Source organism: Nicrophorus vespilloides, unplaced genomic scaffold, assembly GCF_001412225.1.
Source record: "Nicrophorus vespilloides isolate i.1.1-1 unplaced genomic scaffold, Nicve_v1.0, whole genome shotgun sequence".
In the NCBI taxonomy this organism is placed as follows: Eukaryota; Metazoa; Arthropoda; class Insecta; order Coleoptera; family Silphidae; genus Nicrophorus; species Nicrophorus vespilloides.
The window spans coordinates 40,826-55,466 of NW_017095557.1; the positions used below are offsets into that span (position 1 = coordinate 40,826).

General features: G+C 30.2%; 1 protein-coding gene across 2 annotated transcripts in view; it reads left to right on the plus strand.

Moving 5' to 3' along the window:
* Positions 1-2,822: 2,822 nt before the first annotated feature.
* The window catches only part of LOC108556602 (homeotic protein Sex combs reduced-like), a 34,401-nt gene continuing 22,582 nt past the window's right edge, over positions 2,823-14,641 (plus strand). For both annotated transcript variants that reach the window (XR_001890824.1, XM_017912776.1), the window contains exon 1: positions 2,823-4,009. Coding sequence is in view for 1 of the 2 variants with exons in the window: in XM_017912776.1 (XP_017768265.1) it covers positions 3,307-4,009 (703 nt within the window). In the remaining variant the exon portion in view is untranslated. The remainder of the gene's footprint in view (positions 4,010-14,641) is intronic.

Genomic DNA, 14,641 nt, shown 5'->3' on the forward strand with positions numbered 1-14,641 from the left:
ATTAGTCTGGTTTGAGTCAGATGTTTGCGTTCCTTCTGTAAATCAAAGGTCGAATAGTAAAAATTTAATAATGCATAGAGCTAAATGCGTCTCTGATAAATAAATAATATACCGTGCGCCTTGTCAATATTCTGTACGTGAGGTGAGGGCGAATGATGAACGATTCCGAACGGAATAGAAACGATACGACACGCACTGAAGGGAAAAAACGGACACGCAGAAAAAACGTATAGAAAATTACTAGGAAATTGCACGTTGCAGCACTAATTTCTTTTTAAAATAATAAATGTAAATATTATTAATTATAAAGATACAATTCTTTTTTATTAGAGAAATGAATGGAATTAAATTATTGAATCAAGACAGTATTTTGATGTAATTCTAAAGGAAAATACCAAAATTACTTAGAAAATATACTTTGCAATAATATTATATAATTATTCGAATTTACTATTTTTATTTTAATAAATCAATTGAGGCAATAGATACAAAATCTTTTCTCTTTATTTATTGCATATTGTTGACAATTTAATACAAATAAAAATTAAGAATAGAAGGATAGGAAGTGGATTTTTTTTATGAAGGTTTTGTTTTCAAGTAAATAAATAGTTTGTTTTATTTATAATAAGACATTTATTTTGTTATAGAATCTACATCGTTTAAATGTAATAAACACATTATATAATAAATTAATCTATAATGAGAAGTAAAATACAATAAATATTGATTAAGTAAAATTAATATTTAAAACGAAACATTGAAACATATTTTTTAAGTAAGTATTAATAAAATAAAGTACAAAAAAATCAATTTGCAATTTTCTTAATAAAACTGAACTAAACTTACCAAGTATCTAAGTTTTTTTTTATATAAGAAAATTTTAGTATATATTTGTAATCTCTTTTATTCCTAATTGAGCAAACATAAATGGTCAAAACCAAAATATTTATTTTTTTATACAATAATCAAGTAGAAAAAGGCTCTAACCTTAACAAATTTATTATTCATCATTTAGTTTAATACACTGCAAAAACTATATTTATTACTAACATATAAATTACTTCAACATTTTTAGTTATTTACATAATTTAAATCTTTCTTATTGCCAGATAAAACATAAAAAACTTATTATATAATAAAGTCTCATATTATGTCTACTAACATTAACTAACATATTTGTTCGTATTTTGAATTGAGTAGTAAGCTAACACTAAAAAAACAATTATCTAAAATATTTTAAACGATTTTCTTAATTTGTAATATAAATGCAATTATTTGTATTATGTATATCTTGAATTAAATGTATTGTGATACAATGTTCTATATTTGTAAATAAAACTTACTACTAACCTTAACTATAAGCAAAAATGTAAAAGTATCCTTGAACTCACTAAGTCTTCTAATATATTTTTTTTAAATTGTTACATATGAAAAATCCAATATTTTTTTCATATTTCTATATTTCTAAATATTTACTGGATAAATTTATAAATTTTAATACAAATTTTAATAAAATTATTTAAATGTACATTTTTTATACTAAATTTGCAGCTAACATATACTAAAAGCTAAACTTAATCTTTTAATGTTCAATAATTGCAAAAAATTCTAAAGAAATTATGATATATGTTTATAAATATAATAGAAAAGATTTGTAAGATTCTATAAGAATTGAATTTCTAGTTTTCAAACTTCAATCTACTACTTTAACAAAATGCAATAAAAATTAATATCCTTACAGTAGAAAAATAATATTTTCTTTAATCTACAAAATTTCTATATATAGAATTATTTAGTTGAAAACTTTATAATAATTTGTTTTAATTTAATATATTAGAAATGACATAGAAAAATTGTATTTGAATTTATGTTTATGTTAAAAATTTCTACAAATCTTAGAAAATAACTTGTAATTTTCTATAATAATTGAATTTACTTAGATAAATATTTTTATTTTTTAAAATTAAATCTACTACTAACTTTTTAAGAAAAGCAATTTTTTATGACTTAATTTTATATTCAAAGCAATAATTTCTTAAGTTAAGATAAATTTTAATTTTTGTTATGTATATACCTTGAATTTATTTTACTTAGATGAGTGAGTAACTTTTTACACGAGAGCAAATATTGTTCGTTTTTATGTATATAATAGAGATTTACACGCACGAAAAAAAAAAGTAACAGACACAGAACGCACAGGGACTCACGAGGAAGATGTTTTGCTGTAACAACACTAATTTCTGAGAGTGATATGTTAAGATGTAGCAGAAATGAAAACAAGGATTGGAAGTGGGCTCGTTATCAAGGTGTTTATGTAGGGCTGAATCCGGATAATAAATCAGACGAAACCACTGTTGAGACTTCATTCAGGGGGCTAATAGTCTTCACTCTGTCATAATAATATACCACTGAGGATATTTACGACCTCCGGAATGAACTCCTCCAGATCGCTGTTGGGTCAAGTCCGTATATATATGTATATATAGATGTGTGTGTGTGGGTCTGTTTGGTGGATGGTGGATGGAAAAAGTGTCAGGAATTTTTCCGGTGGGTCCGCTCAGCTGAGCGTCAAATCTTAAACAATTCCCAAACAAATTATCAATTTGGAGAGTCCTGGGACCGCCTCGTTCTGTCGAAGCTCCACCTCGCGCGTGCGCCCCTTGGGCGGCGGCTCGCAAACCACGCGACTCCAGAGTAGTCCCCACCAGCAGAGGCCATCTCCGTTCAACACCTATACAGGATGAACGTTCCGTCCTTCCTCACCGAAGTCGGGAGTAGTTGAATCGCATCCTCGCACGCTAAACCCAATCAACGCGTGGTATTGGGCAGTCGTGGCGCCGCTACGCAATCGTCCCGACGCGGATGTCTATCACTATCATAAAAGCCTCCACGTGATCCAGTCGAAGGCAGTGTCTCAGTGGTCGCAACTCGTTTAAGTCGCGATGTCATACCTCCTCCTCCGGCGATGATATCCATCAGATGATCGGAAGCGTCCATCCACTTGAGATATTAGTAGTAAACGCGCTCTATCCTCAGTAGTATCCACGTGCCACTACGGTAAAGGAAACCCTTCGAAGGACCACCGAGTAACATTCGTGCAACGTCCCTCAACAAAACCGATAGTGTATTTATTTATTATATAATACATCATCAACAGTGACTGTTGGACTTCCGGACTTGAAAATTTACGAGCTCCCAAGAACAGTGACCACCCAAAATGACACTAGTTTGAATTGGGTCCCTTGTTGAAACCTTTCCCTTCGAGATCCGTACCTCTCTCACAAGTGTGTTTTTTTTTGGTTTTTGATGTTGAACAACATAATGAGTTCCTACCAGTTCGTAAACTCTCTGGCCCAGTGCTACGGGCAGCAGGCGCGACCCGCCGCGACGGAGCAGGCCTCGAGCCCTGGTGCAGACTATTACAACCCCAATGGAGCTGCTGCAGCGAGCTACCCTCCGGCATGTTATTCGCCGCCCCAGGTGCCCGGTCCACAGTACCCGCAGCACCCTTACGCCACGCCGGCCACCGGACATGGGCTTCAACCCACGATGGGTGATTACACCCAGCTGCAGCCGCAGAGGATCCCGACGAATCCGTCGCACCTGCATCACGCCAGTCCCGGTGCTCAGAGTCCTGGCATGCTTAACGCGGCTGCCAGCTGCAAATACGCAGATTCTACATCATCCACGGGGGTGGCTTCGCCTCAGGATCTTAGCACTACTGGCCCACCGACCCGCAGCACGCCGCCGCTTGCAGGAAGTCAGACCTCGGCGAACGCCAGTGTTTCCATCTCCAAGAGTATCACTTCTCCGCTATCTGTCAGTACTTCCCCGCAAGGAAAACAGGCTTCATCATCCACCGCGTCTCAGAACCTCTCGTCTCCGGCATCCAGCACTAGTTCGACTTCCAGCAACGAGAAGTCTGGAAACAATAACAACTCTAAAGGCGGAAGCTCGCAGAATCCGCCGCAGATCTACCCATGGATGAAACGAGTTCATTTGGGTCAAAGTAAGTCCACATTTATTCACTACCTATAATTTATAGTTTAACTTTTGATATAGGGTTTCTCTCCTAAACCATACATCAAATACAAAAACAATGAAATACAAGGAGATATTAAAATATAAAGTCTCAATCAGCTATAAACATATATAAAAATCCCATAGAACATTAGAAACGTTCTAATAAGCAATCACAAATTTCTTTGATTTTCATACATACAAAAGTATTAACATTCACAAAATTTTACGTACAAAAAAACTAAGTTATAAGTTTCATTTTTTATAACTATTTAAACTACTTATTAAAGTGATAATTACACATTAAAATGAGAACATTTTTAAACGTTTTCCTAAAAACGCTTTTAAAATTTGATAGTTATAAATGTTACAAAAAATTGATACATTTTCAATGTAAATTTTTGAAAAATATATTGCGAAATATAAAATTCTTTAGATTAGTGTTTTTGTGTTAAGACAAATGAAATATTTGATTATTCTTTAATTACTTATAAAAGTATTCGAATGTAAAATAATTATTTGTTAAAAAATTAGTGATTATCAGTTTAATGCAAACATTCAAGACTTAAATTTACTATTTTAATTATGTAAGAATAAATAGTAATAATTAACAAACAAAATAATGACAATAATATTAAAGTTTGACAAAATGTTTATTAATTAAAAAAATCTATTTATGTGATAAGAAATTTCTTACTATAAATCAAAAGTAAAATAAATTATTTATAACGCTTCAAATTTCTTTATTATAATTTTGCGTACTAATTAATGCGCTTAAAAGTTTTTTGTATTGACCTAACAAAGTTACATCAATATATGATTATGTACAGTGGTTAAGAAGTGCATGTAACCTGTTTATTAGTGTAAAAAGGGATGTTGTTGCGACGATAAATCAACCCTAACATCAAACGCCACACAATTAGATAACGGACAGAACAATATTTAAATTTGTTAACTTGCTACTAAGGCCCATAAATCGTGCGTCTGTTTCTGTGTCCGTGTCCGTTAAGCGCACGCACACCGAAATTCCTAGGTTCCTAATCTTTTCCCATCCAACATCCGAGCCCGCATAAATCACGTGCATTTTGATTTAAATTTAATCTGTTGGAAGATGAACCGAAGAAACCACTATTCCGGCAACGTTTCGATAAGATGCCGAAATTAAGAAATTAAGGAATAGCTGGAATAACTTTGAAACGCATTATATTCTAAATGGACGCTTTACTAGAGTCGTCGTCTTCGGTAGGAGAGAAGAAGCTATAATTAAAAACGTATAACTGGAAATGTTAAGCTAAGTGGGAAATTAGGAAATTATTTTAATGATTTACACTTTTCTTCAATCATTCCAATTAAAAAAAACACACTGAAATTTCATATTTGATTGAAAAAAACAATTTAATTAACGAATTAAAATAAACTAAACGAAAATTAATTATAAAAAACTTTGCAAATTTTCTATTTTATTTTTTTGGAATTATATAAAATTTGCGTATACTTATATTTCACGGATACAGAAAGGAAAATCAACCCTTTTTGTTGACTGAAAGAAAAATCATCCTTGAAGTAACGCGCATGAAGATCCTGAATTATAACCCGAAACTAATTGCATGAAATTTGGATATTCAAAACATATTTCTCTAGAATTCCATTTTGCAAAAATTCTAATTGAAGAATGCAGATTTTGCTCCAACAAAATGTATATGTTTTCAATGCTTTAATTAAATGTGTAAAAATGAATGATTTTCATTATTAGTTAAAAACTTTAATTTAATTACGATTTGTAAAACAATCATTTTCATCAAAATTGTTAAAAAAAAATATTTTAAACTAATCAATTTTACAATAATACTGAATTCATTGAATTATTTAATAATTGCAATAATAAAAACAAAAATTTGTTTTATGTAAAACGTAACTTAGCGACGGGTTTACCCTCCGGTTAATTTCCATATTTAAAAACGTTGCCACACAACCACATACATTGTATGAGGGGAAATTATACTAAATTTTCATAAATTAAAAGTGAAAAAAAAACGAGGAGGTAGGGACCTTTAAGATCCTGGGGCGTTACAAGGCGTGCGCCGGCCATAAACTGCCACTGAATAACATTATACCAAAACCGTCGAAGGACTTTTCTTAATAATTTAATTTACTTACAATTATCCTTCGTTATTTTTATTATTCACAATTTGCAGAAAGTTAAGCAACAACTGAATTTTCGATTATTCAAATTTTGTCCCAAAAATCCATTTTTTTGTCCCACATTGACAATTTTTCCAAATTCTTAATCCTAAACTAATTTCAATTAAAACTACAAAATTTACAATTAAAAAAAATTCTATTAATAAAAATAAATCAAAATTTGGGTTGTTTTTGTTGGAAACTTGTTGTTTTTTTTTATGTAACAATTAATTAGTGAGTAAATTGATTTAGTTTTTGGGACTTTGCGCAACGGGAAATAACCCCCGCAGTTACCGTCTAGGCTGCAGACATTCTTTCATCGAACCCCGTTATTTTCAACCCTCGACGTCAACCCTCGCGAGACCCACTGATTTCCGCAAGCGATACCAACCCCTAAATATAACGAGCATTCATTATATATTTAAAAAACCTTCAATTAACTAATTAACAACAGATTATTTCATTAATGAATCTGGCTTTAATTATTATGAATATTTTAAGTTTAAGTGGAAACTTTTTACTAAAAAATCAGTTGAATCAATAATACTAATTATTAATTTAACTAAATTCCTTACATTATACATTTAAATCAATGTTAATTTTATCTAAGTTCAATATTATTTTACAATTAATTATTTAAATTATTAAATTAAGAATCAACATACAATTATTAAAAAAATGTATTCATATTGATTCGAAAAATTCTATTTATTTCTAATTATAATCATAATTTTAGTAAATTTATTCATACTATAAATAAATATAAATAATTGTTTCACTATCACTAGTTTTTTATAATGTAATTACATTTTAATTCAATCAGAAGAAAAAACTTAATAAACAAAATAATTATTTAGTTTATAATTGCTTAAATGACTTATAGATAATTGCTTATAATTATCTTAGACACAAAATAACAATTAAATTGTGCAAAAATATTATTTCTTCAAAATGATGGGTATTTTCATAATGGTAATCGAATGTTCTACGAAAAATTAAGATTTTCATAACGTTCTCTAATGAAAATTATATTAAAACGATAAATTGTTGAGTACTTAATAGTAATCGATTGTTATATCAAAACTTAATCAATTTAGGTTTTACTAAACTGTTACATAGTTTTTAATTAAAATTTTATAAAAACTACAAAATCTTGAGTATTTTCATAATGGTAATCGATTGTTGTATCAAAGCTTAGGCAATTTACGTTTTTTATTAACTGTTACTTATTATTAATGAAATTTTTTTATAAAAAATTGTGTTTAGGAGTTTTCAATTATAAATTGATAAACTGGAAAGTAATTCAGTTCAAATCAATAAATCTAAATATAAATTTACGAGTTTGATAAGGAAACAAATTAATTGTTTTACATATAGATTTTGCTGATAAGTTGTTATGCGTTGTGATGCAAAACAAGTGTAGAAGGGAAAAAAAATGGAAGTAAAGATTAAAAAGTGAATGAGAGTTGTTTGTTGTTGTTCGTCGATTGAATCGCTTCAATTGGAAATGAATTGAAGCGAAATCCGAGTCGGATTTAATGAATCGCGTTCGGCGTCGTAAAATGTGCAATTAAAATGTTATATTCAATAACCGTACTTGTTGCGAAATAGGATACAAGTAAAGGCACAGTTGAGGAGAGAAAACAAGAAACGCTTTGTAAATTTAATTGAACGTAGAGAAGAAGATAGTGAAGAGATGACTTCAGTATAGACCCAATAATTATTAGTTTGGATCAAAATACCGACAACCGAAATCCCGACATTCGGATAATGAAAATCTCGACACACATAAACCCGACAGTGTTAAAATCCCGACACAAAAGGCACATAAAGGCAGTGATTAAATTTGTACGCGTGGATATTTAATGGTGAAGAAAAACATTGAGTATACTTTATGTATGTATATAGATTTCATTATTTTTTTCTAGAATATAACCAAATTATACAAATACTGCTGAAATTTTCTTGATTTTGATCGTGTCGGGATTTTGATACTGTCGGGATTATGGTTGTCGGGATATTAACGCGGTCGATGTCGGAAATGTCAGAAATTTGATTGTCGGTATTTCGGTTGTTGAGATTTTGATATAGACCCAATATGTATACATAATATTGCGCAGCGGAGTATTATAACTCTGCAACAAGATGGAAAATATAATTTAGATGTAAACCTCTCTGACCGCAATTATTGGCGAACGAGATAATAACACGGCATTGTGCGGAGAGAGAGCCCCCAGGGTATGAATATCCAAGCATAAAGAAATGAAAACGAAGTATAAATACGAGAGAGAGAGAGCAGAGTAGATTGGAGGAGGATTCTTCGGTCCAGGGGTGCAAAATCCGCACGTCGTAAGTCTCGCAATCTCCACAGATTTACACAATAATCACCGCAATAACAGGGGGAGAAGTCGACAAAAAGGGAGCCTTTTAGCGGTTAATAAAATATCCTCTTCCTGCTTTGTAACAGCCCGACAAGGTACAACAACAAAAAAAAAGGTGTATACGTTATTTTTGTTGAAGCTGTTGTATCATTTGGTCTCGGGTACAGCGTGTAAGAGATGTGTTTGCGTTTCGCCTCTCGTACAACGTAATTTATAGCGTATTTACATTCTTTATTATCCCAACAGCGAGGTCCTTGCGCGGCCGATGATAAAGTTGCTTTCGCATCGAGAAAGGCTCCACCTTAAATGTCGATAATTTATTCAGTAATAAGCAGCCATGTGTGCAGCGATTGCTGCCATCTCCTCCATCCTCTTTCTCCTCTCAACTCTTCTCTTGTCCTTCCTTCTCCATTTTGACCAAAAAAGGACGAGTGTCGAAGCGAACCGAAAAAGGAGCATCAAAGATATCTTGATACCGAGGATGAGGATGATGAGGAGGTGGAGGAGGAGGAGGCGGAGAAGGCGAGCCGTGGTCTGGACGGGGAAATTTGCATTTAACATCTTAATTATCATGGCCGGCCCATCTGTTTATCGACACGTACGCATAAAGACGGTAATTGTACCAAGCCGCTGCTCCTCATCAAGAACCAAGACATAACATACGCCATACTTTATACCATATTATAACCATAACGTAACTTAAGAAAGTATCATTAAAAGATGGTCGCGATACGGAGGCCCGGATGTCAACCATTATTTACCATCGATGCCGGCATTCATTTATCCTCATAACCACCCGACGAAAAAAAAATTATATATGTATTATAAAAAATTATTAATGTTTTCATTCATTTATCAAGCGCGAAACAAAGGCGAAGACGTAAGAAACGCACCCAAAAATGCGTGCTTAATTTGCATTTAAATTTAGTTTGCTAATTAATTTTTGGTGAGACAATGATTAAAGCGTTTTCACCTTGGCAGAAAACTAGTCTTCTCACACACTGCACTTCCTTTCTTCGAGTAAAGTAATAATTCAACCATTTGCATATAGAGCAGATGATTCAAAATGAAGGCAACAGCTTTAAAAAAAATAAGAAACTTATAACAAATATATTAAATTACTTTAGCAATAATTATATACATAGGGTTAACAACGTTTTTGGATTGAAGCTGTTAAAAAAAAAGTTTAGGAAGCCGCACGTAGCATTATAATCTTAATGCGGAGAGCCGCAATATCTTATAAAAAAAGCCGTATGCGGCTCTGAGAGCCGCAATTGTCCATTTATATAATTTCAAAGATAAACGGCAAAATAGAAAAGTTTAGTGCACTTTCTAATGACTTTTGTTTATAATTAAAAACGTGGAAGTAATAATTTCTGAAAATTTACTTGTCTTCGCAGATTTTAACTTTTTATAAGAAAGACAATAATTTTACTCAAATTTTGTTTACTTGCTTTTACTATATTTCAACATGTTAAAATTTGTAGCTTATTACAAAACAAATCAGTATAATTTTTAGTAAAGGTTTTCTTTAAAATTGTTAAAAGTTGTTATAATTATTCTAACTTTTATCTTTATTAATTAATTTAGTTTTAACTTAAAATTAAGAAAATTTCGAAGTGATTTTTTTTGTACAATTTAAGACATAAGTACAATATAATTATGAAAATTATTATTTGCAAATCATAAATTAAAAAAAAAAAATCAGTAAATTTAATACAACTAAGTTTCACAAAACATATTGAAACTAAAACTAGAAAATGTTTAAATAAATATACAAATTATTAAAGATTTTGTTGTTTGTTGCATTCTGATTAGCATATAAAAATGCGCGCGGCTATTTTCCGTTGCAAAACGAATGATTTATTAATAAGACATTTAAGAACCGAACTGGACGTCCTACAGCCGTGTGCAACGTTTATGCAAATTCAATTAAGTTTCTTTCTTTTCACATATTAATATACATTTAGAATATATAAATAACTGTTAAATATTTCGAAAGATTTATTGCGCTTTATCTACGCTTAATTAATTGGCCTCGACTACCAGAATTTCGCCTTAATCGCAGACATATTTCTAATATTTCCTTCTATAAAATTAGAATTCATAGCCTTTTACATCTTCAACCTGTTTTCATTTCTATTACAATATTTATTTCCATAATTTATTAATTAAATTATAAACAGATACTTTATAATTTCCGTATAGTCACACAAATTGTTGTTTAATAAATTATAAAAAAAAGTTAAGCAACACGACTTCCGGATTATATTTTAATGAATATACAATTTTACCAATTAGAATTTGAATTATAAAGAAAACACAAAAATATTTAATTGTTAATTTTCTTTTATTGCATAAAATATAAATTGTTGTACAAATTAATAAAATAAATTTATTTATTTCTGAATTAGAAATGAAAGAAAGATTAAATATGTTGTTAAATGTAGTTGTCTCTTTTAAAGCTTCGTACTAATTACAAATAATTAATTACAGCAATGTGTCTGCAATGATGCCAAATATCCCAATTTATATCTAATAACTGTCTCAGCTTACAAAATCATTAGTCATTTGCGTAACACAGATGTCATCAATAGAGTTTTTGATGTCTAATTTGAATAATGAAATTTCCTTAACATTAATTAATTATTAATAATAATTTAACAAACAAAATTATAAAAACTTTTAAGTTTTAGTTTTATAGCTTTTGCTGTAAATTAGCGCCAATAAAAATTTGTAAAGAAATAAATAAATAAAATTTATAACAGAATGTGTTATATTAGCTTTAATCGTCGCAGTTATTTATTTTTCAATGATTCATTGCGCAAAGCGATTGGAAAAATTGGTTTACTATTGTAAATTAAACGAGTTCACGATATATGAAAGTCCTTATGCCTCGACCTCCACATGCTAAAGTAATTATAACTATTTGAAAGGCGATTATTGTACGATGTATTATTACTATTTCGAAAACACATTGAGAATAAATATAAAGAAATATCAGATATTACTTCTATTAGAAAATTTCTAACAAATTTTTTTTAATTGAGATTTTTTTTTAACGGTTTGTAAGTAAAAATAATGATGTTATTAATAATTTGTATACATATTAAGTAAAAGTATAAAATAAAGTTTAATTGAAAATTTTTAATTATTTTTTTTGTAAATTAAACATTGGATTTTTTTCCATAATTTGTATTATGTATTAATTAAATAATATTGTAATCATTAAATTCAGACTTGTAATTTAATATTAAGTTATTAAATGAAATATTGACTTATTTTTTTTATAAGTAATTGTTGGAAAGTTTGTGCGAGTTACGTAATGCAACGGAACGGCTTCAATAAATGAATAATTCGAGTGTTTCCCACAAATTATCAATTCTCGTGTGGGTCAAGGTCACGCCGATACGGCCATAAATATCGCAAGGATCGTGTCTTCCTCTTTATGCATTTTTTTTTGGTTTGTTATAATTCGTTATTTTTCCTGCACTCTCGATTTTTGGTCCACTTCTTCTTTGATCTCTCTCATTGTGCGTTTAAGGATAGAATTTAGGGCGCGCGTGAAAATATGATCTCTTTCTCTCTTGTAGTTTTTGGGGACAAGGAAGGAATTGAGACATGTGTCGGGTAGGTTAAGGATGTAGTTTAGGTTCCGGAGGAGGAGGAGGTTTGAGGAGTGAAGTGGATGGGACAGAGAAGTGGAGAGGAGAGAGAGAGTATAGCAGCAACCCAACGACCGCCGCCAGGATATTTATGGCCGGAGGGTCACAAGCCATTGCTCCTGCCCGCATTATTACCCAACAGGGTTTATATTCGATTGTGTGCAGACGCTCTCTGCAAGAGGAGAACAAAATATATACACCTGTTGGACCCGCTCTTATACACATACATACACGCTCACTTACTCCTTGTTGCTTTTGCTCTCACCGAGAGAACAAATCCTCGTGAATTTATGTCCTTCGAGCGGGCGAAATTGATAAATGCCGACTTAATCTAACCTCGTTTCAAAGCATCCAAATTTATATTTTTTTTTTGGATACAATGTCTTCTTAGTCTATTTCCGTTTCTTCTTCCAACTCGCTTCCAAACAGAAATAGAAAAAAACACCGCCAGGAAATTACTAATATCATATTTTAATCTCAACTTATATATAGTTTTCTAATGCAGCAAAGTACGGTTTCGATCAGTCCGGATTAACTATTTAACTCAATAAATAAATAGTACATAAAATTAGTTTTTATATAGCCTAGTATCTGTTTATGCAGTTTTAAAATCCTCAGTTAGTCCGGTTTTTAATTGTCCGCACTATGCGAAGTATTATATATACAAACATTTGTTTTGAACAAATTATATTAAGAACAATATATATAGTTTCCTAATTCAGCAAAATACGATTTCGATCAGTCCGGATTCACTATTTAACAAAATAAATAAATAGTACATAAAATTAGTTTTTATACATAAATGATTGCTTTTTATATAGCCTAGTATCTGTTTATGCGGTTTTAAAGTCCTCAGTTAGTCCGGTTTTAAATTCTCCCTGATATTGTCCGCACTATGCGATGTATTATATATACAAACATTTGTTCTAGAGAATTGTAAGTAAATAATTTTCTTATTTAAATTTGAAAGAAAAGTTAAGCAACTTGAATAGATGATTTATTTATATGGAATATTTTCAATAGTAAAAAAAAACACGTATTTATATAATAAACTGTGCTAAAAGATCTCAAGGTCAACTAGTAAGAAATAAACATCCTTAGAACATAAAAAATACTTAAAAGTTGGAAATATCTCTTTAAATCAAGATTAATGAATATATGAAAAATTACATAAGATTTAAGTAGTTCATTCATATAAATTTGTTCTACTTATATTTGAAATACAATTTATAATTATTTTCATTGATAGAAAAGTAAAGTATTATGTTTGTTAAGAAATCGTAAAATTGTATTCGTAATTGGAAAATTGTTGCAATAAATAGCGCGTGGGTTTAATTATCATACGGCAAGAAAAGTTTACATACATAGAAAATTCTTTACTAAATGACTCATGATTAAAGAATTGTAAGTTTATTATGCGTTAAAATGATTCATTTAGTTCTACATTTATTATAAACAATTTGTACAAGTAAAAAAAACTGAAGCAAAAAAATATATGAAAAAAGGCAAAATTTTTAAAGTTCTCATATATTTTCTGAAATTTTGAGTTTATCACAGAATAGGTAAAAATGTTACATTTGGTCAAAATAAACTAATAAATTTTGTTTTTAAATAAATTTTCCATTATTTTTCTTATATAATCTTATATATAAAAATGTATAATTGAAGTAGATTGTTAGTAGAAAAATTGCGACAATAACTGTTGTGTAGGTTTAAGTCGTATTTAGCACGCATAGAGGATTAGTCAGTTGTATATAAATGCGTTTACAGAATGACTCAGACCAACAAAACCTATGGATATGCAATCTCAAAGTGTGCTAATGCAATTTATATAATCAGGTTATTGTACCTAACACTTAAACTCATGAAATACGCATAAATTTATGATTGTAGGTCATTTAGTTAAAAGGAGATTATATAATTTACTTAATTATTCTTATAAGATTAACTGTAGTAATTAAAGAAAAAAAGGAAAAGTTTTACTGGTGCAATCATGAAAATAATGTTAAAAGTTGGTGGCGACATCTGTTATTAAAATTTCGAAGTTAAAATTGACAATCCTGTCAATAAATTTGAATTCATTTTAAGTAATAAAAATTAACATAATCTAATGATTAGTTGGAAATAAAAACTCTTAAGAAATATAGATTATAGGATTAGTATTTTCTTATTAAAAATGTAATGAATAGAAGGAATATTTACATTTTGAGTGGAGACCGGAACGTTATTTTTCATCTTCTCCCTCTGTACGACTCATAAGAACAATGAGAAATGAGTTCGATACAATCATGAACTCTTTTTTTCTAAGATCAAAGATTGTTCGCGCACTAAATACTTAATACCGAGCTCCCTCCGACATGTTTCTCACTCTTGCTCTTTCCTGCTTCCATTTTT